We start from the raw sequence: 24,778 nt of genomic DNA on the forward strand, positions 1-24,778 counted from the left end.
ATATAATCATTTTGAAATAACAGCTTTTGTTCACCACCAAAAAGGATGCCGTCTTGACACTTAAATGAAAAACAGATTGAAGTCTTGGCCGCTACAGCGGTGCTGGTTTAGAAGTTGGTTCATTCAGCTCTAGGCTTAGATTACAAGATTTGCAAATTAAAGGAAAACCAGAGAAGGGAAAAAGCATGTGTGCTGAAGCCCTGTACTTGTGGATTTCCAGTCAGGCACACTCAACATAATTTTATCAATGGAAAGGATTATGCGTTAAGTCCAAACAATGTATGGATCCAGTGATTTTCTTGACAGTAAAGCTACATTAAAGCTACATATCAGTCTTTGCACTAGTGCCAGTGGGTTTTCGGAATTAGTAGACAATGCTGGGGCCATTGCAGACTTTGGTATGTCTGCTCACATTTCTGGAAAGGATTTGTGTTTTTCCTTTCCTGACTTGCTGTTGTTATTATTTTCATTCATTTTAATTGCATCCACAGGTATTACAATTCTGGGAGACTTAAGGTTGTCTTTCTCTCCAAGACAGAGGAAACTTAACTGTTTGTGGGTGTTTGAGAGCACACACTTGTTGGGAAAACGTTCCCTGATCATCGTGCATTGTTCTCCAGAGTTTGGGAAACTTTCAGTGACATTTCTAACCTACCAGCTACCCCCTCACAGCATCTCCAGATGCTAAGAGGATGTGGTCCTTTTTTCCTTTTCACCAATATAGTCCTCTGTCACCGTGCATATTGTGCTACATCAGGGGTTTGCTCATACAGATTGATATTCTGAGCAGATATCTGGGTCAAGTTTTTATTTTAATTTTTCATGTGCTCCATGTCACCTCCCCTGTCTCTTACCTTTTTAAAGGGGTTTTCCTCTGCCATTCCCAAAGGCTAATTGTACATTCAAAAGTTGATTTAGAAAAGAATGTTTGCCACGTATAATTTATGATGTTCATGATCATTGAAACTGAGGAATCCATAGCATTCCGATTGTATTTCCTCGGAAAACTATGAAGCCTGAAGTCTGTGTTGTGGATTTGCCAATACTTGTGGTCCCTGGTGGTCATGACTGGTGCAATTTGATTTAAATACGGATCCCACTGTTGTTATATTTGGAACAAAGGTGTAATTTCCACAGTAGCAACAATGTAGCAGTGTCTTGTCTGCAGGCCATAAACAAGCATGGCATGGTCAGACCGGATATGCTTCTTTCAGAGGATAATCAACTTGGTAATTCTTTTCTGCAAATACTCATTTCAGTTCAGTTTATTTTGTATAGCCCAATATCACAAATTAGCCTCAGCAGGCTTTACAATCCAAGGTTTTTCCTGGGTCAAAATGGGTCTTCGGTGCTCCCAACGGTCTATAATTACCATGTCACCGTAATTAGCAGACATCTATGTATTTCTTTTTCTTTTTTTCACATAAATAATGGAGGCAATGCTTCCACTTTAGATTAAAATAGATAGGCTAATAGATTGACAATTAGAGATGCACCGATCAGGCTTTTGGGTGCCGATCACTGAAATCAGTATCTGCTGATCCGATAATACCGATCACCGATCACGGTGTCGATTGAAGCATTCTATTTATTGTGTAGCATTATTGCCTAGGAATATGAGGAAATACATACATCAAGCACCTCAAACATTAAAGAAATTACCGATTTCTTTAAACATTTAGGACTTTTACTTTGAAAAATGTCCTAATTGATACATTAAAATTGATTGATTGCTATTGTAGGGGATTTCAGATATGTATGGAACACATCTGCATCATTCATTTCCTGGAACTCTTGGGGAAATCTATATACAGGACTTTTCTTAACATACAAAAGTCTCACTTATTTTTATAAACTCTTCCTTGGTACAGTAAAAATGTTTTAATGTTAGCATAATTTAAGCTAAATCTCAGAAACGATCTCTAAAGATACTAAATCAGTTAATTGTTTACTTTTATATGTTAGTGTATGATTTGTCGACATCTTATTTTGAAAAACGGATGTTGTGTCACGTAAATCCTTCCGCTAACTTTATCAAAACCCTCGCGCGCTCCCGATCGAATGAATGCGTTTACCGTCAACATCAGTCTATAGGGGCAGACATGGAAGTGTCGGTTGAGTTGACCCAGAGATTCAACTCGGGGGACAGGGATGCCGCTCGGTGCGTGAGGATCCCCTCGCTGACCTCTAACCTCTGCCGGCCCTCGCCGGGCGCATTGTCTCCGTTGTGATGCGCCGCGATTGAAACGTCTCTGATAGTTTTTCTCGCAGATTTTATGTCATCTGATCGGCCAAGTTTGATCGGGTGTTTTGAGAACGCCGATCAAAACCGATAATGGGAATATTGGCCGATATGGATCGGCGCCGATCAGATCAGTGCATCCCTATTGACAATAGTCCAGGTGTATTCGTGCACGTCGGGCTGTTGAGTGAGTGATCAGCACCTGGCCGCTCTGTCCATTCACCTCACAGTTGCGTATTGATCAGACAAGAAGACACGCTTATCAACTCGATTACTATTGATCAAAACAGAACGAGGGTTCGGCTGTAGCCTACTTGAAACATACTATTGAGAACATATTCGCTGACATGCACGTGATGAACACAGGTTTTTTTTGTGGTTTTTTTTCCATCGCGGACTTTTTTTTGCCTTAGGCGCTCGGGATTTGTCATAGGCGTTCGGGAAAACGGCTTAGGCGCGCGCCCAAATTTTCTCTATGCAGGAAAAACCCTGCAATCTATACACATTGTGAAATTTATTCCCGGACCAAGATTTGATGTTGCATAAGTAACCGACACTGAGCGCACCTGCTACTGTCCTATATCCCGGCTGATGTATGTCACTGTCAATCTGGCAAGTTTAGCCAGTTTGAAATGGGGGGCATGTGTTTACCACATGTTGCTGACAATTATTACATCATCCTGGACAATTTTAAAGACCTGACAGAACCATATTTATGTGACGGTCCAGCTCAAATGCTGAAACAAAAAAAGGACACCAGGCGAGCAGTGCTAAGAAGATATTGCATTTCGAGCCAAACGTAAAACAACCACAATGACGTGAAACAAAGAAAACTGAACAAACTGAACAAAAGAAAACCGAGAGCCTTTGTCGTGCCTGCTGGCAATCTCCCAGAGGGGGCGATTGCAAGATGTGGGAGGTGTTTGTCGGGCAGAGTAGGCCAGGCCAAGGTGTAGCTCATGCCGCTTACAGATGCAGCCACATAGAATTTCCCCTCACAGAGGGCCCAGGCCAATCCATGGCGTTTGATCGGTACAAGGGGATTGGCGGTTCAATCCCCGCCCTAGTCGATGTGTAAGACACTTAACCCTGAATTGATCCCTGTTGCTGTGTCTACGGTGTATTACTGTAGGCAGGCACACATTAGTGAAGTTACAGCCACTACTGTAAGTCTGAGAAACATGGAGTGAAAACCATGACTTCAAAAAAGAAACCTGATTCATCAGTGCACTTTATGTGTTGATTGTCAGTAAATGAATGGGCATGTTTCAGTGGAATCTAGACACACACTGTTGTGTAAATTCCAAGAGGGTTGCATCTGTATGATCCTCCATTCAGCATCTGCAACACAACAAGCAAACAGAACCAGGGACACCTTCTTTCCAGGTGGAGGAGTTCTACACAGAAACAGAGAGCATCTCAAGAACAAGGAGCTCTTGACAAAGAATCAGCCACAATATTTAGCCTTTAACGTGGTGTAAAAACGTATAAATCTGTGGTTGGGTAACGCAATTAATGAAGAAAAGTTAGTGCATTATGACGCTGTGTAGACCCCTAAAAAACTGGAATCATGTGAACTTCAAAAGTGTTCAATGCCGTCACAAGGGAAACTAATAAGAGTTAATAGTTTCCAAGAGAAAACAAAATTGAACACAAGAAAGCTTCAATGTTTTAAAAAGCTTGTTGGCATAAATCTGATGTACTTTGGTCCAGCCTTCGACAGATCTGTCAGAGGAGCTACCACAGTTGAAGATATCCTGCAACAAATGTGATAGTAGCTCACTAAACTCAAAACGTACACAAGCTCCTTCTTAGAGGTGGGCACTGGGTACTGCTTCACCACGGTCACCCCACCATGTACCTGCCGCACCTGCCCTTGGCCCACTCCCTGCCCAGGGAAGGTGCCAGTTGCCTGTGTGAACTCACACTTGGCCAAGTTGACTTTCAGATGTCGATCAGCTTCCTGGTGTGCTGAAAACAATTTTCCCACTCACGCTGTAGATCCCCACGTCATCAAGGTACACGGCACGACCTCTCAGCCCGGACACAACCATATTCATTAGCCGGTGACTGCGCTGGTGCATCCCACAGCCCAGAACTCATCACTGAATCAGAATAGACTAATAGGGATTATAAAGGCTGACATCTCTTTAGCTTCTGGAGACAGTGGAAATTGCCAATATCATTTGAGCTAATCAAATTTACTGACAAAATGAGCTGAGCCCACCTGATCCACACAATCTCATTGGATAAAGACCTGGTTCAGTTACCCCATTCACCTCATGATAATCAGTACAGAACCATGCAGGTGGAGGCCAAGATGGAAGAAGCTTCAGCAATGTTACTGTAGAGCATATATTGTATTCCTTTCCATTACCTTGCATTTTTCTCAAGGGTTTGATGAAACCTTTCCAATACCCCTTGGCTATGAGCATGGTATGCAGAAGCCTGATTATGTTTCACCTTGAGCTGCTTCAAAACTTAAGCAAACAGATGGGATTTGACACATTACTCTAAGTAAATAAACACTTCAGGATTTTGAACGTGGTGTAGGACCAACACAATCAGTGATGTGTTGCTCCAATCATGGTGGAATGGGTAAGACAGAATGTTCTTCACTGAACCCATTTCCCCAAAAAACAACTAATCCTGCAGCAGAAAATGTCTCCACAGAACTCACAATGAACAAATCCCCACGTATTCTTACCAGTCCCTTTACAGCAGCGGTCCCCAAACTTTTTTGAGCGGGACGGTTTCACGTCAAACAATATTTTCACAAATGGGTTGCGGATCCATTCTTTCGCAGTCCGCGGGTGTTTTGTGGTTGGGGAGTATCGCTCAAACTCTTTTAGAAGCTTGTTTTTAAAGCTGGTGCAGGATAAGTGATCATCCACCAGCTTTAGAAACAAGCTTTTAAAAGAGTTTGAGCGGGAGAATGATGGCTCCCCCTCAGTCTCTTTCAAAATCCCGGTTAATGTTTGAAACATGTCAAATATTCCTCTGTTTACTCGCCGTCCCCGAGGTTTGTCACTGAAATGTGCCGCCAGTGATATGCAGAGCGGGTTCGTACCAACCGACCCGGGGTATGGGGACCGCTGCTTTACAGCACTCATCACAAGTCACATGGCCGTCTGACACAAAAACGGAGAAATCTGCTCCAGGCTACAATCTATTCAAGATTCCATCTTTTCACAGGCCTGAATGAGACCGAGAGGAAAAACACTGCAAGACATGGCAGGACTGACACTGCTAAACCGACTGTTAGCACTGGACTTAACAGGGCATTAAGCTTTCCAAGGTCCGCTGCCCTTGCACTAATAACTTTATTCAAATCATCCATGTCCCTTCTTCCACCTGGGAGAAAGTTGCTGCTATTCACTGGGTTGGTAAGCATAATCCAGAGGCCTTTACTCATGGTCACCACGGAGCGCCAACACATTCTCATCTGGTGTAGCAGCTAAGGTCAATGTCTGGACTTTATAGAAATGTATATAGGAAGCAGTATGATCTGAAGTTTTAAACTGCTCAAAGCACCATACGAGTGGACCCCCAATGAAGCACACCAAGAATTAAAATGATTTATTAGGTCCCAGGTAAACTCCATATCTGTCTGATCAGCATCTGACCAATCTCTACTCTCTCCATGGGGTCGCTCACAAACGGAAGGAACAATCAATGATTTCTGGCTACATTAAAAGCACCTGAGGTCAACAGCTTTTTAGGCGGGTCATTTATACACTGGCTAAAGGCCGTAGACGGAGTGATTTGAGTGTTTGCGTCTTTACTGTGGCCTTGTAGAACCAGCCCAAAAACCCTGTTGCATAGATAGTTGTTGGAAAATGTTGTATGTTACTGGTAGTGAAACCATCAATTTACAATCAAAGCAAAGCCAAGCACCCCATCTCCCCATTGACTATCTTTTAAAGTACAAACAATGTCCATACAAGCTGATGGTGCTGTGATTTCAGGTTGTGCTCGAGCATGTGAATTCAAGTTATACGCTGGCATGGATAATGTGCATCTGGGCTTTAATAATGGCATCAGCTCATGTTTACTTTTTAGTGCAGTACTTCAAGCCATTTGTTGCACTACCTTTGTTCATTGTCTTTTTGGTTGCCATCTGCCACCTCCTGCGTCTGACAATGACAGTAAATGCCAAGCAAAATCAAAGTAATAAGAACGACACAATATTTTATACTCCTGAACAGTCCTGAATCTGCTTAAAGTCCAGGACGCAGGCTATTAATTACATGGTTGCAAGCAGAAAATTCCACTTAGCTCACATGCACACAAACACTTTTGATGGCAAAAGCCCATTGTGGCACTAAGCCCTTGTGTTCCAGTGCATTTTCATGACAGGTTTTGCTCTGTGGACAGGATGTATCTGTCTTCTAAAGTGTATTAAATGGAAATCATCAAGCATTTGTATTAAGCGATCCACCAGATTAAGGGGATTTGGAGAAGTGATGCTTTTCATCCACCATGAGGTTATGGTGTTCTTCACTGTCACATTATGAGCACGCACACGCACGCACACACACACACACACACACACACACACACACACACTTATACTCTCTTGCAATCCAGACCTACTCAGGGTGTAAACTAGATGCTACCATTAGTGGCTTAGGAAAGCGACTCTGTGTATATATATTTCATTTGTACTTTTACTGTCATCATGGTTTGTTTGTAAGCTGTATTGATTACATGGCTTTAAATACTTGTTTCTGTATTGCAGTACTGCAATATGTGACTTTAAAAAGACATCCACATAATAAAAAAAGTTTGACCTGCACCAAAATTGATTCCATAATTTACTGTCTCGAGCACCAGGTGGTGTTTTCTAGGCTTTCGGTATCATCTTTTCTTTTGCACCTGTCTTTGCTTATGTATTATTTTGCTTTGTATTAGTGACAGTGTGGGCTACATGCTCCCTCTGACAGCTTGACGGAGTGAGATGGGCAAACAAAACAGGTCAATGTTTGACAGTTATGTTAGAGCTGAGAATTTTGTCTCCAAGATAATCTCGAAGTTCACAATGATGTCATACCAGAATAGAAAGCACAGACACAAATGATCTTTTCACCCGTGTCTCCATAGTTGGTCTTTATAAATGTGTGGGCAGGAATATCATGATCACCACTGAAATAATGTTTTTTTTAATGAAATCGTTCCCAGACCCTTTTGTCCATGCCCCTGTGTGGAAACGAGAGTGACTGTAATCTGGTTTTACACTTCCCCTTTTTCATTGCACCCCACACACACACATACATACACACTTGTTCAGGGCATAGGCAGAGCTTCGGGGCTCAGGCTTCACTTGGGAGCGTTTATTTTGACTTGCATGTCTGTTTAATGTCTGTCGAAAATGTGTTCTGCCAGTTTTCCCCCTTCAAATAGGAAGTCAGATTAAACTCCGTAGGACTGGAAGCAGTACATATAAACACACCCGACAAGCTGAATGATTAGTAATGACTTTTCAAACCTTTACCACAAGCCCATTCCTAATACCAGGCCCCTGTGGTCAAAGCAATTAATATTTTATTCTACGAGACTTTCATTTTTCCTTTTATATTTAACAAAGTACATGGCAGTACTAATATAATTTTCTTCAGATGTTGTATGAAAGATAAAGGAGCCATTGGCTTGGTGAAGTAATGCTAGTGGGTCTAAGCGGGGACAATATTTTTCTAACGTCCCAGAGTAGAAATCAGTCTTAACTGGCCAAAAACCATCGGATGCATTTTTGATCCTACTTTGAGGTGCCGGAGTAATGTTCGCTGCCAATATTCAGGAGCGCTCAGAGGTGACCTAACTGTTTGGAGCTGCAAGGAAAGGGCGTTTAGGTTATCAATGGCATTTAGCGTACTATCGGTCCATCACTTTGGTCTAGTGTAGTCCACAACCTTTTCTCTTGCATCACCAGCAGGTTGACATTTCTGTAAACTATCTATCTACCTAAAGACATATCGTCACATCATGAATCATAATGCATAATACTAGGGATGCACCGATCTGATCGGCGCCGATCCATATCGGCCGATATTCCCATTATCGGTTTTGATCGGCATTCTCAAAACGGCCGATCAGATGACGTAACATTTGTGAGAACTATCAGAGACGTTTCAATCGCCGTGCACCGCAACAGAGACGATGCGCCCGGCGAGGGCCGCAGAGTGAGAGGTCCACGAGGGGATCCAAACGCACCGAGCGGCGTCCCCGTCCCCCGAGTTGAATCTCTGGGTCGACTCAGCCGACTCTCACATGTCTGCCCCTATAGACTGATGCTCACGGTAAACGCATTCGATCGGGAGCGTGCGAGGGTTTTGATAAAGTTAGCGGAAGGATTTAAGTGACAACATCCGGTTTTGCAAAGTTAGTGGAAAGAACCACGTGAAACAACATCCGTTTATGAAAATAAGATATAAAAGTAAACAATGAACTGATTTTGTATCTTTATAGATCATTTCTGAGATTTAGCTTAAATTATGCTAACATTAAAACATTTTTACTGTACCAAGGAAGAGTTTATAAAAAATAAGTGAGACTTTTGTATGTTAAAAAAAGTCCTGTAAATAGATTTCCCCAAGAGTTCCAGGAAATGAATAATGCAGATGTGTTCCATACATATCTGAAATCCCCTACAATAGCAATCAAACAATTTTAATGTATCAATTAGGACATTTTTCAAAGTAAAAGTCCTAAATGTTTAAAGAAATCGGTAATTTCTTTAATGTTTGAGTTGCTTTATATATGTATTTCCTCATAGTCCTAGGCAATAATGCTACACAATAAATAGAATGCTTCAATCGACACCGTGATCGGTGATCGGTATTATCGGATCGGCAGATACTGATTTCAGTGATCGGTGGTCGGCACCAAAAACCTGATCGGTGCATCTCTACATAATACCCTAACTTTTCCTTGATTACCACCATAAGGTTGATGTTTAAGGAAAATTCTCAACAAATAATGCATGAATTGCAATGTAATTTGGTACAGACATTTATGTCTCCCTCAAATTGTAAAAGAATTCGGTGCCATCCTCTGATAAAATGATGAGATTTGTCTAAAAACTTTTGTTGATGACCAAATACTAATGACGTCAGCCTGACCTTCACTAGCATGCTAACCTGACAAATGACCATGTTAAACATGGTCAAGATATATATGGTCATTGACACAGTGGCTACATAAAGGTTCAGAGCTGCTGGCATGGCTGTGGACTCGTATTTGTCTTGTTTTGAGGGATCTTTTCAACGTTCAAAACAAAGAACTGTCTCTCTGCAGAATACGAGCTTCCTGCCTCTTTACGCGACACAGGGAAAATGTGTGATAATTAGATTCTTTCACAGCCAATCATATTGGCAACAATTAATCAAACTTTGATCGCTCTTACACATCCACAGCGAAAGCACAGATTTATTGTTGTGCCTTAAGTAAATGTCTTATCGGTGAATATCATTATAGGATAGTTGCTATTTGTTTGAGTGTAACCAAGATAGCTTCTTTTTTTTATCTAAACTGTAAACTGCAACATGTCTTCATAATTTCTGCCTTATGCGTGAGAGTGTCGTATTCGACTTCAAAGTTACTCCAATGAGTCATCCCTCCCCTGCTGAAAGTCAGCGTAGGAAGTGATCTCTTCGGCAAGAGAGTTCACAGTCCTCTGTTTAACTTTAAGCACGATTCAAAGGAGTGGTTCAGAGATGTTTGATAGATATGGGCTTAGTTTTGACCTTTTACCTCCCCATTCCCTGAGTCAGGACTCTATGATGTGGCTGGAAAGAGCCGGAAGCCTAAGCAACTTATGAAATAATCATTAAGTCATTTGATTGGAACACATACATGTAGCCTGGCTTCCAGCTGTCCTCTAGCATGCCTCCTTATGCACAAATGGATAGAAAGGAAATAAATTTGATTTCTAGATTTCAGATGTCAAGCAGAAGAAGGAACTCCTGCATTTCTTGTGTCAAGTGCTTCCACTTAACTCGGACTGAAAATTGGCACAAGGCAAAACATTTATAAATTTGAACTATGGTTTGGGTAATCACTATGAATGTCCACTTCCCTGCTGACAAAAGAATGAATAAACTGGATTATAGACATTATTGCTGATACATTTATTCTTATGTGTTCAATGACATTCTTGTTGTTGGCTAGTTCCTACAGTGACGTTAAAGTATATATTCATTTGACTCTTGTTTTACCTATTTTACAGTCAGATTGAATAGTTTAGTTTGCTATATGTGTGCCTTGTTGCTAGAATGTAATGCTGTAATACTTAAACAGACACTCAAGCACACAGGCCACTGTGTTTCCAAAACAGTGTTAAACACTGGCCATTTTAATGTCTGTGCAGTCTGAAACGCTGAAGGAAATGTCTTTCTGGCAGCTCTGCAGACATGGCGCTGTGGTTGAACTTTTTACCCTAATTACTTTCCTACTAATGCCTGCAGCTTGCCGGAATCACTGTGGCTCCCTTCTGGCCCCTATCCGGCTCTGATGTGGTCAGCGTTTGTTGTGTGTGGGGGGGCTTGGTTTGAGCTGAGAGTGAGGGGAGGGGGAGTAAAAAACAAAACAAATAGCAAATGTTCCGATACAGCTCTTCTGTTCCAGTTGTCATCGAACTGTAGATGCAGATTATCCATGCACGGACAAGAGGTCCCTCATTCTGAACATCATATATGACGCTATGACAACTGGGCAAACTCCATCTTCTGATGAAGTTAATGTGATATGCTACAAAGCTCCAGAACAGTTACAAGAGATCCTGAGAGTGTATGAGGCTGACTATAAGATTACGTAATGCGTTTCAGTTTTTCTGTGGTCAAAAACCCAACTTTGAATGTAGATCCAATGTGTGCCTTTGTTGTGGCAATGGAGAGTTTGTGTTGCATTGTGCCAATGCTTTCAGAGGCTCCTCTGCTCTGGGAAGAATACAATCATGATGAGTAGAGTAAACTATTAGATTTTGGTTAAGTTAATCACACATTTTTTCCATATTCAAGCTCCTATCACCTGGACCCCGGTGAAAAGCCAATCCTCAGAAGTATTTTCAATATACCCCTTTCAGTTGGATCGTTAGCGTTTTTTCAGCAGAGCCAGCCTTGACTTTCATCATTGTATTTGTTTAGTATTTCCACAGCATGTAATTGTCGTTCGTATTTGGGGAACTTGTAAAAACTAGCACTTGTCGGAAATGTGATTACGTCCCTTTAGTTGTAAATGCCTTTATTTGCCTGCTTTTTAATCCTCCTCGGGCTTCCATCTATGCTTTCCTCAGCCACATGAACTTGTGCGGTTTTGATCCCTTGCTTGAGTTCACGTTCATAAAAAGATGTGTGCGGATTCTCTCAGTCAGAGGGAAAGTACTTATGGAATAAGTGCAGCATTGAAAATAACAGATGTCAACGTGTGTCATACAGGAGAAAGTACACAGAATAGATTGATGATGATTGCACAGTAATAAGGCATGTACCACCCATAATGGTACTTAATGACCATTATAAACAGCTGCATAACTAAAATTAAGACTTAGATATGGTTGTAAAAGTCACATTAAACATTGTGTTAGGAAGTCATCCAAATCTGGTCCAGTGCAGCACGGTGGCGGAAAATGAGCCACACAGTCGGGGTTTACTGGAGGGCCAGTCCAAAAGGAGACCAACTCAGCAGGTGTGCCTACTGATTGCTTTACAGTGTCGCAATTTGGGATAAGAAATGTCCAATTTGAAGGTTTCTACGGTTGACATCCTTGGTGTGAAATGTCTCAACATCTTAACTTTTTTTTTCTTCTTTAAAAAAAAATTTGATATATTTTTTAAATTATAAAACAAGACACTACATAGACATAACACCTAGAGGACAATGAAACAATGCGGACGACAAAACAATGGACATAACATCATAAAGTCAGAGTATATATAAATAATATAATAATAATAATAATAATTAGAAGGAGAAGAAGAAAGAAAGACAGATGCATGTGTACATGTGTATATTTGTGTGCGTGTGCATTATGAATTAACTAATACATAAGAGGAGTGGTGTCATGTTTGTAAAAATATAGTGAATGATGACCAAATGTCGTGGTGTTCTGTTGTATTGTAAATGATAGATGAGGTGAGTTGTTCCATTGAAATATATTCTGACATTAAATTTTTCCAGTGTGAGATATGTGTGTTATTCCTTGATTTCCAGTTCATGAGGATTGTTTTCTTGGCGATAGTTAGGGCCACGAGAAGTATTTTGCAGTTTGTTTTACTCAGGTTTATAGAGGAGATGTCTCCCAGTAAACAGAGTGATGGGGATAACGGGATGAGGCAGCCCAGGAAAGCAGACAGTTTTGTTTCCAAAAGTGTTGAACTGGTGTGCAGTGCCAGGTGGCGTGAATGTAACTATCCTGAGTGTTTTGCATGCAATGTGGACAGATGTCTGTAGTTAAACCCATTTTAAACATTTTGTGCCCAGTGTAGTGCATTCTGTGAAGTATTTTATATTGTATTAATTGTAAATTTGTATTTTTGTTCATAAAATAGATATTAGTACAGATTTTTGTCCAGAAGTCGGCATCAGGAGTGATAGCTAAGTCAAATTCCCATTTTATTATTGGTATGGATATTATTTCAGAGTGTGATATTATGCAACATATTTTTGAGATTAATTTATTTGAGGAGGTGATATTAATTAACTGTGAGGTTGAAGAAGGTAATTCCAAATGTGTGGCCTTAATGTTGAATTTAGTTTGAAGGGATGATTTAAATTGTAGATATTCCAGAAAGTGATTTTTCCCGATGCCGTACTTCTGAACCAATTGGGGGAATGAAACCAGGGTATTTTTATTAAAGATGTTTCAAATGAGTGATGCCTTTAGTGGACCATGTGTGGAGATTTAAAGGTTTACTACTTCTTAGAATGTCCGGATTGTTCCATATAGGGGTGAAATTTGAGGGTGCAAAAGTGATATTAGTGAACTTATGGAATTTCCACCAGGCTTTCAGAGTTTCTGCTATTGTTACCATTTTGAAACAAGGATGGCGTTTGACTGATTGGCTGAGAAATGGTAGGTCTGAAATCTGGATGTCCTTCCATACTGTCTGTTCTATGTCTAACCATGTGTTGTCTGAGTGAGTGGGGTGGATCCATTTAAGAATGTATTGAAGTTGGTTTGCTAGTGAGTAGTGAGAAAAATTTGGAGCTTCAAGTCCTCCTTGTTTTTGTTTGTTGTAAAGTGGCCAGTTTTATTCTTGGTGTCTTATTTTTCCAGTAGAATTTAGTGATGAGTGAGTCAAGAGATTTGAACCAGGAGTGGGTGGGTTGAGATGGAATCATTGTGAATAGGTAATTTATTTTAGGAAGAATTGTCATTTTAACTGTTGCTATTCTGCCCATGAGTGACAGTGGTAGTTTCATCCAACGGAGGAGGTCGTCGGTTATTGTTTTAAGTAGTGGAGTGAAGTTGAGTGTGAACAGCTCTGACAGCCTGGAGGAAATATGTATTCCCAAATAAGTGATGACACCAGTGCAAAAAGGGATAGGTGGTGTGTGGCCTGCCCCATCCCAACTGTTACTGTCTAATGGGAGGATGGATGATTTGTTCCAGTTAATTGAGTAGTTAGAGATTTTGGAGAATGTTTCTATAATTTTAATAGTTTCCTGTAACGATGAATATGGCAGGGGATAAATTCTAATGACTTTCTTGATCCCTTGAATTGACACATAGTTTCACCATAAGGTCAAAGTTGTTTCTTTACTAACAGAATGTCTCCACGTCTGTTCATTGAATTGAATGTGAATGTCGTTCGTGCTTCTCTGAGGATGTATTCTTATGACTTTGTTGATCCCACTGAATTTTCACGAGGCCAACATTGCCTCCCAGCCATCTGCATGTTATCAATGTCACTGAGAGGACAATAGCCCGCTGATGTTCATTTAGCTTTACACTTTGCTGTGCTTAGTCCAGCCTCACAGAGCCGTGAGTGTGAAGCCACACATAGACAGCCTTAGAGTTGCAACAACAGTTTGACCAAATGGAAGTTTAGTGATTTTTTTTTCTCTCTCACTGATGTTCTATTATCATTTAGCATGTTGTGTATTGTATATCTGGCAGGGCCACTCCATTTCTCCTTAATTTCTGGAGAAGCTTCTTGTCCTATCAGAGGAAGTAAATGAGCCAAGCCTTCTTTCCTCCATCTCCCTCTTTTTGTATCCTTTCAGGCCCAGGGGCCAGTTTGAGTAATAGTAATTGACACATTGATCTAATAGGGCCATCATAATAGGCCTGTTACTGAGCTGGGGAATGGTGCCCGGCGTCACCTTAACATGTGCAAGGACTGACATCCCGCCATGATCCATAATGATAATTGTGATTTAGCCTTGCTTTCAACCTACGCCCCAACGTCCCCGGCATCAGGAAATCGTATTACATCTGACCTCGCATTGCCTCCATTAGAACTGGGTCATTTGTTAAAATACTGCAAAAGCAAAACAATTGAACCCTGTGCCATTTTGATTCTATAATAGTGGGTGATCATGGTCCCTTTGAATCAATTGTAGAGGCCCATTTTTCGGGATAGAGCTTTGAATTAGATTGATCAGACTCTGATAATGCTGAAATCGATGATCGAGCCGCCTAAAAGAAAATTATCGTCGGGTGAAATGTTTGTATTAATCTTGATGTCTGTGCTCTTGATTGGTAATGGTAGCTGAGCTCACAGCGCGAGGACCTTTGACATGTTGAGGAAGACGTTAAGCATAAGGACAGAAAAATAAATAAGGGATTGTTCTAAACTTTCCTTCCGTGGCACCTCTTCTATCTTCTCAAGTACGTATTCGCCGGGACCGGAGAGAGTAACACACTCACGCTGACATCCAAGCAGTCTCTCTCTTTCTCTTTCTCACACTCACACAATCTAAACCTACTCAATGTGTAAGCTAGATGCTACCATTAGTGACTCTGTATATATTTCATTTGTACTTTTACTGTCATCATGGTTTGTTTGTAGCTGTATTGATTACATAGCTTGAAATACTTGTGTATGTATTGCAGCGGTGGTTGGTGTATGTCACTTTAAAAAGACATGCACATAAAAAAAAAAGATCAACCTCCACCTAAATGTATTCCATCATTTACAAAGTCTGTGTGCACATGCTGCACAAACACTTCCATGGGGACTTACTTCAAATACCAGCTAAAAAGATGGTTGTTTGATATTGGTGCAGCAATATTTTCATTTTAGAACTGTGTGTGTCCCTTTCTTTGTCTGCGTTAAGAAAAAGTAATTGTCCAAAACAAGTCCTGCCTGTAGTGTTAAATAAAGTGTGTGTGGTGATTGGTGAGTTCTGCTTTCAGCTGCAGCCTGGAGTCATCGTCCTGCATCCGCAGATTCATTGACGGCTTAATTCGTGGCTCATTGATTGACATTTTAAGAACACAGGATAGCACAACGTAATGCACTTGTAGTCTGCTTAATCTGGGAGGCCACGGTGGAAAAGGGTCTCTCTAAAGATGTGAGTGTGCCGTATTTTGATCTATTTTATTAATATTTCATGTACGATTGTTGCAACAGCCAATTACAATGACACCAAGTTCATAAGGCTATTCCAATGTACACATATTGTTTACCTGGACAGGCCACTCGTATATTCAAATGCACACCACGGGTGCAGGGCCTTGTCTTTGTATCAAATACAAACGGTCATCTCTAATCCAGATGATACATGGCATGCCATTTGGTTGAGCTAAGAATGAATAAAGAGAGCTTTACATCAACATACCTTCTCACGTCTTCCATCTGGCCAATTCCACTTCTTGGATAGTCAGTTTTAAAGATTATCATAAATTGTTGACACTTTCCCTCTACTTTAGATGTCGGAAAGGCGAGGCGCTCTGCTGGACTCCAGTATGTTGTCTAAAATGGAATTCTCTCCTCTGTTTGCCCTCGGCTCTTCACCCTGTGTGTGCATGTGTCAGAGCTTTAATGGGAGAAGCAGATCTCTTCCCACCAGAAAGAAGAAAAGGAGCAATGATGATGATTGGGAAGGCGGACGGACCTTGTCACAGTGGAGTCGGTCAGTGGAACATGGTGTGCTGCAGTACTATTCAACATGGCTGAGGTCATCTGTGTTTAGTGGTAGTGGAGGAAAGTCTTCCCCTTTTCGAGCTCGTCATTTGAACAATGCCTAGATTTCCCTTGGTGGTTTGGCAACAGCTGTCAGCAGGTTAAACGTGTTATTTCCTAATGGTGTCTTGCTCTGTCTGGAGTGTGCAGGAAGGGGCTTTCCTCATTGATCAAGTAATCAAATCAGCCTAATCTTCCTTCCTAACCTAACCCTGACTATCTAAATAGAATCACTGCTAGCATGCAGGTGTTTTGATTCTTTTACAATTTCAACGTTCCTTTTCTCATTAACTCTACTTATAACTAATCCAAATTTAGACAAATTTAACTTGGAAGTTCCAGCCAATGCCTCTGATTGTTCAGAAACTGTTCACGCTGAGACTGATGAGGCGTATAACTGCACTCAGTGTGCACAAGTGGACTAAATACGCCGTTGAAAGCGCAGGATTAGATTTATGTCTAAGTTGGATAGGCTCCGCCACCTCACCGTCCTCTTTGATATGTTGATGGAGCTGCGGACAGAAACAATCTAGAAATGGTTCCAACTAAATGTGGCTTAATGTGCAAATGATTGGCAGGCAGTTTAATGGGGGAGCTAGTTTTTGACTGCCTGCATGCATTGTGGTAAGAATCTCCAACTTTCCAACTTCCTCTTGCTCAGATAATAGTCGATCAGTCTCATGTGTCCAATATTTGGCACATCCAATTTACACATAGCCCGAATAATGAGTTTACATCGTGCTCACACCAGCACAGAGGAGCCTAATGATGTCGCTTGAGAAAAAGGGCGAAGCTTCAATCTCACTGAAAACGACGCACGCTGGATTGAAGTGACCCTGCGAAATCTCTTTCTTTTAGTTGTGGTGATCGTGAAATCATTTCGTAGTTGCTCCATGTACCAACCAGTCCCTGCAATGGTTGAAAAGAGCAAAAATACCAACACCCTTCATTATCACCACTGATGATGAGTTTGCATGCCTGGTTTGTTTTGACGTGGTCCCGAGCCTCGTAAGCCACTGTGCTATATTGTTTAAAAGGAAGGTAATGCGAGGGCTGCTGTGGCCACGATGTTGGCAATGAGAACTGAGAATCTCAAGTTGCCTGGCAAAGTGATCTCTTAAGGCTTACACATGTTTGGCTCGGTCCCAAAGGTAATTTTTGTTATACTTTTACTGCAACAACTGTGTCACATAACTAACCCTATCAATCAATCAATCTGCTTTTCACATTGGTATGTAGCCACTTTTAGTGTTTATGTGGCTTTAAGGGATGCCTGAACACAACATATTCTTTTTTGAGTTATTAATGCATATGTACAGTCATATATACACTATAATTTGAACAGAGAATAACTAGTTGTGTCTCAGAAAATGTTTGTGTTGAAGTATCTGTTTCCTGCCCTGAAGTTGTATCATTAGAAACTTTGAGGTCTGCATTAATTATTCAGAGACTGACTAAAAGCATTGGTTTTTCCTATTTTCAGGACAAGCCCTCCCTACTGTTGCGTTGACCTGTATTCTCTCCGGACAGGAGAAATGGTCAAATCAATTCAGTTCAAGACGCCCATCTACGATCTCCACTGCAACAAACAGTACGTCCCATCCAAAAAACGGCTCATATTTTATTTCATTTTCATTCTACTAATGGACCTTTATTCTCCCTCTTCAAGTATTCTTGTTGTGAGCCTTCAAGAGAAGATTGCAGCATTTGATAGCTGCACCTTCACCAAGAAGTTCTTTGTCACAAGTAAGAAATGTTTTTCAGACTAACAGTTGTTTTTTCTACTGCACTTTACATACATATTGATTCCCATAGCAACAAGGACGCTGGCGAGTCTACCGCAGCTCCGTCTGGGACAGTTTTTTAAATTTGTAATTGAACATACATTTTATTTATTTTCGTTTTATTTAGCAGTGTAGTGAAGTTCAATAGCCATTCTTCTCTGTTTTTAATTATACTTCAAACACTTAGTCTGGGATTATTATTTTTTTGCTTACCTGTTGCACCTGCTCTCCACCGCTACTGTCTACTCCATGGACAACTAGCTGGCTAGCTGGCAGTCTCTAGTTAGCCGGCAGCTACCAACGAGCCAGTTCTCTGCTGGATACTCCTGTCCATGCTACTGATCTGAGGCCAGTTTCCTGATAGCCTCAAAACTGTCCTGGAGCGGTCAGCCTGACTGCTGCTTCGTCAGCTAGCTGTTAGCTTGCCGCCCTCCAGTCAGTGTGTAGCTAACGTTCGCAGTTGACTGAATTGCCTCCTCCATTTCTTCGCCTTATCCATCACCACTTTTTTACTCAACTCAGATCACCTGTGGATTATCCTGACGTGTGTCGTTTCTCCAACAAGACCTCAGAATTATAATTACATCGTCCCCGACTGGCATGGTTCTGCAATAGTCCAACTCGCAACTCCTCAATTTCAAAAACTTCTCTGCTCCTCGACCATCAAGGCACTTGGACGCTCGGCAACTCCTGCACGTCATCACAACAACAATCTACACAACCGAGTTGCCTGCCTCTGCCCCCTACCAAAGCACCCCAGCCTGTCCAAATTCATCCACATCTCAATATTGCTTTATTTAATACCCGATCCCTAAAGAACAAGGGCCTCTTACTCAACAAATTCATAACTGACAATAATCTGTACATTCTCTGTTCAACCGAAACATGGCTATTCCAGTGGAAATAGCCACAATTCTTTGCAAAAACATCACCGCAAGTGCAATAACGGCTCTCTCCTCATTTGAACACCTTGTCTATAAACTGCCTGGTCCCACACCCTGGTTACTGCAGTCATTTACCGCCCCCCAAAACCTAACCCTGCTTTCCCGTCTGATCTGTCTGAATTTCTCACACAACTCTGCGCCATCTCCATCCATTCTGCTACTCGGAGACTTCAACATTCACGTCGACTCATCTGACTCTACAACCTCTACAGAACTCCTGGACATCTTTGACTACTTCAATGTCACCCAATATGTTTACTTTCCCACCCACAAATAAGCACACACAATTGACCTGGTATGCACCTCCGGCCTTACCATCAGCATTCTAACCAGCATCGACCTCACCATCTCTGACCACCTGGCTATCACCTTGGAAATAGACACCCCCAACCCCCATGTTAAGCAGACATAATATTCTGGAACATCAAGTCCATCAACCTCCCCTCGCTCTCCTCTACCTAGGCTGCCACCGTCTCTGCCACTATTTTGACTGCCTCCCCCAACACCCTGGTTAATTACTGTAATGATGCATTCTCCTCCTGTCTTGACATTGTCGCCCCCAGAAAATCCAAACTCGTCTCTTTCACCCACTAAGCCCCCTGGTACACTGCCCAACTTCGTCACCTCAAAGTACAGGGCCGTTAACTGGAACGTCTTGCCAATAAAACTGGACTCACTGTTCACCTTGATGCCTTCAAACTTCACCAACAATGATATAAAGGTGCCCTCTACCCCGCTAGCTCCTTTCACTACTCCTCCATCATCCAATCTGGTTCCAACAACCCCAAAATGCTTTTTACTACCATCAACAAACTCCTCAAGCCCATGGACACCTTCTCCACATCCTGCATTACCAGCAAATGCTACTCATTTCTATCCTTTTTCAATGACAAAATCATCGCAATACACAACCAGCTGGCTGACTCCTCTCCCTCTACTACCACCCTCCTGAAAAAAAACCTGGTCTTGACCCTGACACCCCCAACAACTACCGGCCCATCTCCAACCTCTCCTTCCTGTCCAAAGTCCTTGAGAAAGCTGTTGCATCACAACTCAAGTCCCACCACAATCTCCATGATCTCTGTAGCACGCCTGAGGCCGCCACCCGTGGGTTTCCCCCCCCAGCACCAAGGATCCGCCAGACCGCAAGAGGTGTTGTTCAAAGACATATTTATTTCCACACACACGACACCGAGCAGACCGCAAAACATGCGCCTCTGCTCCCTCCTCCCTCTCCACTCTCGAGTGGGAGCTTTTATAAGAGTGGCCTCGGCTGCTGAGTGATTGCCAATCACCAGCAGCCGAGGCCAAATCAGACACAGCTGCCACAATCTCTACAAACCCTTCCAATCCGGCTTCCGTTCAAAACAAAGCACAGAAACCGCCCTACTGAAAATCACAAATGATATATTTCTTGTTGCTGATTCTGGCTTCCTCATCCTCCTTGGCCACAGTGCCACCTTTGACACTATCAACCACTCCATCCTCCTCTCACGTCTCCAGTTCTCCCTTGGCATAACTGGCACTCCCCATTCCTGCTTCACCTTCTATCTTTCAGACCGACATCAATTCATTGCCATAAACAACTTAAAATCCTCCACGTCATCGCCCAAGGTCCTGTGCTTGGTCCCCTGCTCTTCATTATTTACATCCTTCCCCTTCGATAAATCCTGCTTTGCTGACGACACCCAACTCTACTTCTCCTCCAAGACAATCACCTCAGTCAGCCATTCCACTCTCTCCAGTTGTCTTTCTTATATAAAATCATGGATGCAACAGAACTTTCTCAAACTCAACTGCAATAAATCTGAAATACTCATCAGCCCTAACTCCCTCATCCGCTCCGCCCAGACCTTCTCTCTCAACATTGATGGCGCCATCGTCACCCCCCCCCCCACCCAGGTCCGCAACCTTGGTATCATCCTCAACCCCACCCTTTCTTTCCTACCCCACGCCAACCACATGCCCAAAACTGCCTTCTTTTACCTCAGGAACATTGCACACCTCCGGCCCGCCCTGTCTTCTGCCACCACTGAAATCCTCGTCCATGCCCTCATAACCTCCAGACTCAGTATGTTCAGAACTCTGCAGTTCGACTGCTTACCTTAACCTGCCGCTATGAACACATCACCCCGGTCCTACGCAACCTTCACTGGCAGGATAGACTTTAAGATATTACTCGCCACTTACAAAGCTCTAAACAACCTGGCCCCTCTCTACCTCTCAGACCTCCTCCCCCTCCACGCACCAATCCGTTGCCTTCAGGTCTGCCAGTGCAAACACTCTGAAGATCATCAGAACCAAGTGCCGGACCTGGGGTGATCGGGCCTTCTCAGCTGCTGCACGCCCCCCTCTGGAACGCCCTCCCCATCCCCATCCGTCAGTCTCCCATGCTATCATCATTCAAGCAACCGCTCAAAACCCACCTCTTCAAAATGTGCATTCACCTGCTAACCCCTGCACCCTACCCTTCACTACATGACTCGTTCTGCATAGATTCTCCAGTTTTTTTGTTTTTTTTTTACCCCAAATGTTCCGTTTATTTGTTTTTGTTTGCTTCTTGTCTTTCTTTTTAGTTTTGTTCTGTTTGTCTATGCTTCATGTAAAGCGTCTTTGAATGTCTAGAAAAGCGCTATATACATTTGTATTATTATTATTATTATTATTATTATACACAGTTCAGAAGCACCCTGGTTTAAGAGTAATACACTAATGCAGCGGTTCCCAAACTCAAGAATGCCGCGGCCCAATTTGAAATCTGAAAATCTTCTGCGGCCCCCACGGTGAGCGTTGTCGACCGGGGGGTGGGGGGCTGCTAGTGAGTGTGCTCACCTATGCGTGCGGATGTGTCGGCGCGCATCACGGCAGAGCGATGCGACCCGAGAAGTGTTAACGGGGGGGTGCTGAGCGATTAAATATATCTATTGTTCTGCCTGTTTTGTGATATACAGGACTGTCTCAGAAAATTAGAATATTGTGATAAAGTTCTTTATTTTCTGTAATGCAATTAAAAAAACAAAAATGTCATGCATTCTGGATTCATTACAAATCAACTGAAATATTGCAAGCCTTTTATTCTTTTAATATTGCTGATTATGGCTTACAGCTTAAGAAAACTCTAAAATCCTATCTCATAAAATTTTAATATTTCCTCAGACCAAGTAAAAAAAAGATTTATAACAGCTGAGTGTTTGTCAAGGCTCAGGAAACCCTTGCAGGTGTTTCGAGTTAATTAGACAATTCAAGTGATTTGTTTAATACCCTACTAGTATACTTTTTCATGATATTCTAATATTTAGAGATAGGATATTTGCGTTTTCTTAAGCTGTAAGCCATAATCAGCAATATTAAAAGAATAAAAGGCTTGAAATATTTCAGTTGATTTGTAATGAATCCAGAATGCATGACATTTTTGTTTTTTTAATTGCATTACAGAAAATAAAGAACTTCATCACAATATTCTAATTTTCTGAGACAGTCCTGTACATGTCTAAAAGGCGCCTAATATTTCTAGACTGAAATAATATCGGCATTATAATTATTATAACTATGAGGATTTTTTTAGTTGCCTATTTTGTGGAGCCCCCTCAGGACTCGGTGCCCTACGCGCAGCGCGTAGTGCGCGTTATGGGAGCGGCGGCGCTGTACACAACTCTGATCAAAACATAAACTTAGATTTCCCGCTATTGACGAGATACAAGACACGTCACGGATCAAAAATAGGTCAGATAAAAGAATAACACGTAATTTAAATCATAAATATTTTTATATTAATTTCAAACTTTTCAAAATTGAAAATTAATTTTGTAAAATTTATTTATTGTAAATGACCTCTCGCGGCCCACAACCCTAACCCTAACCGGCCCACACTTAGGGAATGGCTGCACTAATGTATGGTCCAGTGTGATACCTGTCTGTACGGAGCTTCCTTTGCGGCCTTTAACCTGTGTTCGATAGGTTATCCGTATTTTGCCGTGATTTTCTGACCTGCGGTTTACTGTCTTTTGTGAAGTTCAATTATCATTTGTGTCACAAAGAAGTTTGATTTAATTTAGATTGTTGTCTCTTGTAAAATATAATTGTATTGTGATGTTGGGGAAACCCACAGTGTTCTCTGCTGCATGCAGCAAGTGCAAAAAAATGGCACCAATCATCTCAAGATACATTTGTTTTTCTTCTCATCCCATCAACACTCACATGGTCAGAGATTCGGTTTTACTTGGCGGTAATGCAAGCAGCCACCAAGGCCTGCTGTTTTCTGGAGCTCTGCATTTTGACTAAACCGTTTGAAAATGGATGTGAGGCCCTCCATCTGAAGCTCTACACGGGGGGGGGGGGGGGGGGGACTGTTTACAACACAGCTCCTGCATCCTGCTTGCTGTACCTGCCATGTCTGCTGCAGCAGGCTGTGAAAGAAAGGCCAGACTGCATTACACTGCTTTTCTAGGGCCATTGCTGTCCACTTAAGTCATTGACTGCAGTAAACTGACCTTACTGGCTGGCTTTAATGTGTCTCCTCTTTGTCTGCCTGCCTTCCCTATCAGTGTCTGAGCCACAGGAAACCAAACATGCTCAATAGTTATTAATCGTTCCTGAACGCCGGGGCCTCCTCTCCTTCGTTGTTTGGTCTGTTTGGGCCGGAGGAGCAGTAAACAAAAGGGCCCTGCTATGTGTGTCGTCCTCCTTCGGATGAGCCATCCTCCCACCGCATGTCCGCTCCTTCTCCAGGGATGAGCTGGTGGACATGTCGGGTTTCTTACACTTTTTTATGAGCACTTTAGGATCGTCCCATGTTTATGTTCTCGCTTTGAATGCAAGTGGTGTGTGCTGTGAGCGAGTGCTTTCTGTTCAACTGGATTCCATCGCCTCATCTACATTTTATGAGTGGAACAATTCACAATGGTTTGGTACATACTTTGTTTTGGCCATCAGGGGCTGAGTGACATGGCCTAAATGAGCTGTCACGTCCCCCGAATTATTAAAGTTTGCAGTTTATTAATCTGAGATCTTCAGGTTATAGTTTTTGAACATTTCATCCTCCATTTGTTCCCATCACAGCTTCTTTTTTTGTATGGAATGGTTCGAGCTATGAGCCTTTCCAGGAAACTGCACTGTAATTGTCTGGCCCAATGGTTTGTTGGTTGATAAGGATCACTCTACCTTTTCCCTTCACCAATACACAGCCAGTCTGATCTTGAGCGCACAGCTGATTCCCTGGTTCACATAAAGTAACCGTTCTGTTAGAACACGCTGTGTGTCTCTCTCTGCGGCCGAGTTCTCTGCCATCCCTCCTGTTGTTGTGATTCCTTCTGCAATTTGGAGCAAAGTTCCTCTCCGTTTTCCGATAATGAAAGTGACATTGCGGGGCAAATGCGATTCACACTGGATGCAGTTTGCGATTCACACGCCACTACGTAACATCGCACTGCACCCAAAGTTCAATCAAGGGGCGCCCTGAGCCCACGCGCTGCTCCACACGGTAACAAGCCAGCCTTGCACCGCACAAGTCATTGGAAATAATAGTAGTGATTTCTTACCTATTAAAAATCAAAAGAATTATATTCCAATGTCTTTTTTCTTCTTTTTTTTACAATTAAAATATTAAGATATTGTGTCCGAATGTGGAATATTTGTTGAGTCCTAGTATATTGTATATTGCCTTGATGGCAGTTGCTATTATTA

General features: G+C 42.1%; 1 protein-coding gene across 2 annotated transcripts in view; it reads left to right on the top strand.

The window, feature by feature from the left end:
- bcas3 (BCAS3 microtubule associated cell migration factor) overlaps window positions 1–24,778 on the top strand; it is a 329,169-nt gene that overhangs the window by 18,709 nt on the left and 285,682 nt on the right. For both annotated transcript variants that reach the window (XM_056440363.1, XM_056440364.1), the window contains exons 8-9: window positions 17,852–17,959; window positions 18,038–18,114. In XM_056440363.1, the coding sequence (XP_056296338.1) occupies window positions 17,852–17,959; window positions 18,038–18,114 (185 nt within the window). The remainder of the gene's footprint in view (window positions 1–17,851; window positions 17,960–18,037; window positions 18,115–24,778) is intronic.

This window comes from Pseudoliparis swirei, chromosome 20, assembly GCF_029220125.1.
Source record: "Pseudoliparis swirei isolate HS2019 ecotype Mariana Trench chromosome 20, NWPU_hadal_v1, whole genome shotgun sequence".
NCBI lineage: Eukaryota > Metazoa > Chordata > Actinopteri > Perciformes > Liparidae > Pseudoliparis > Pseudoliparis swirei.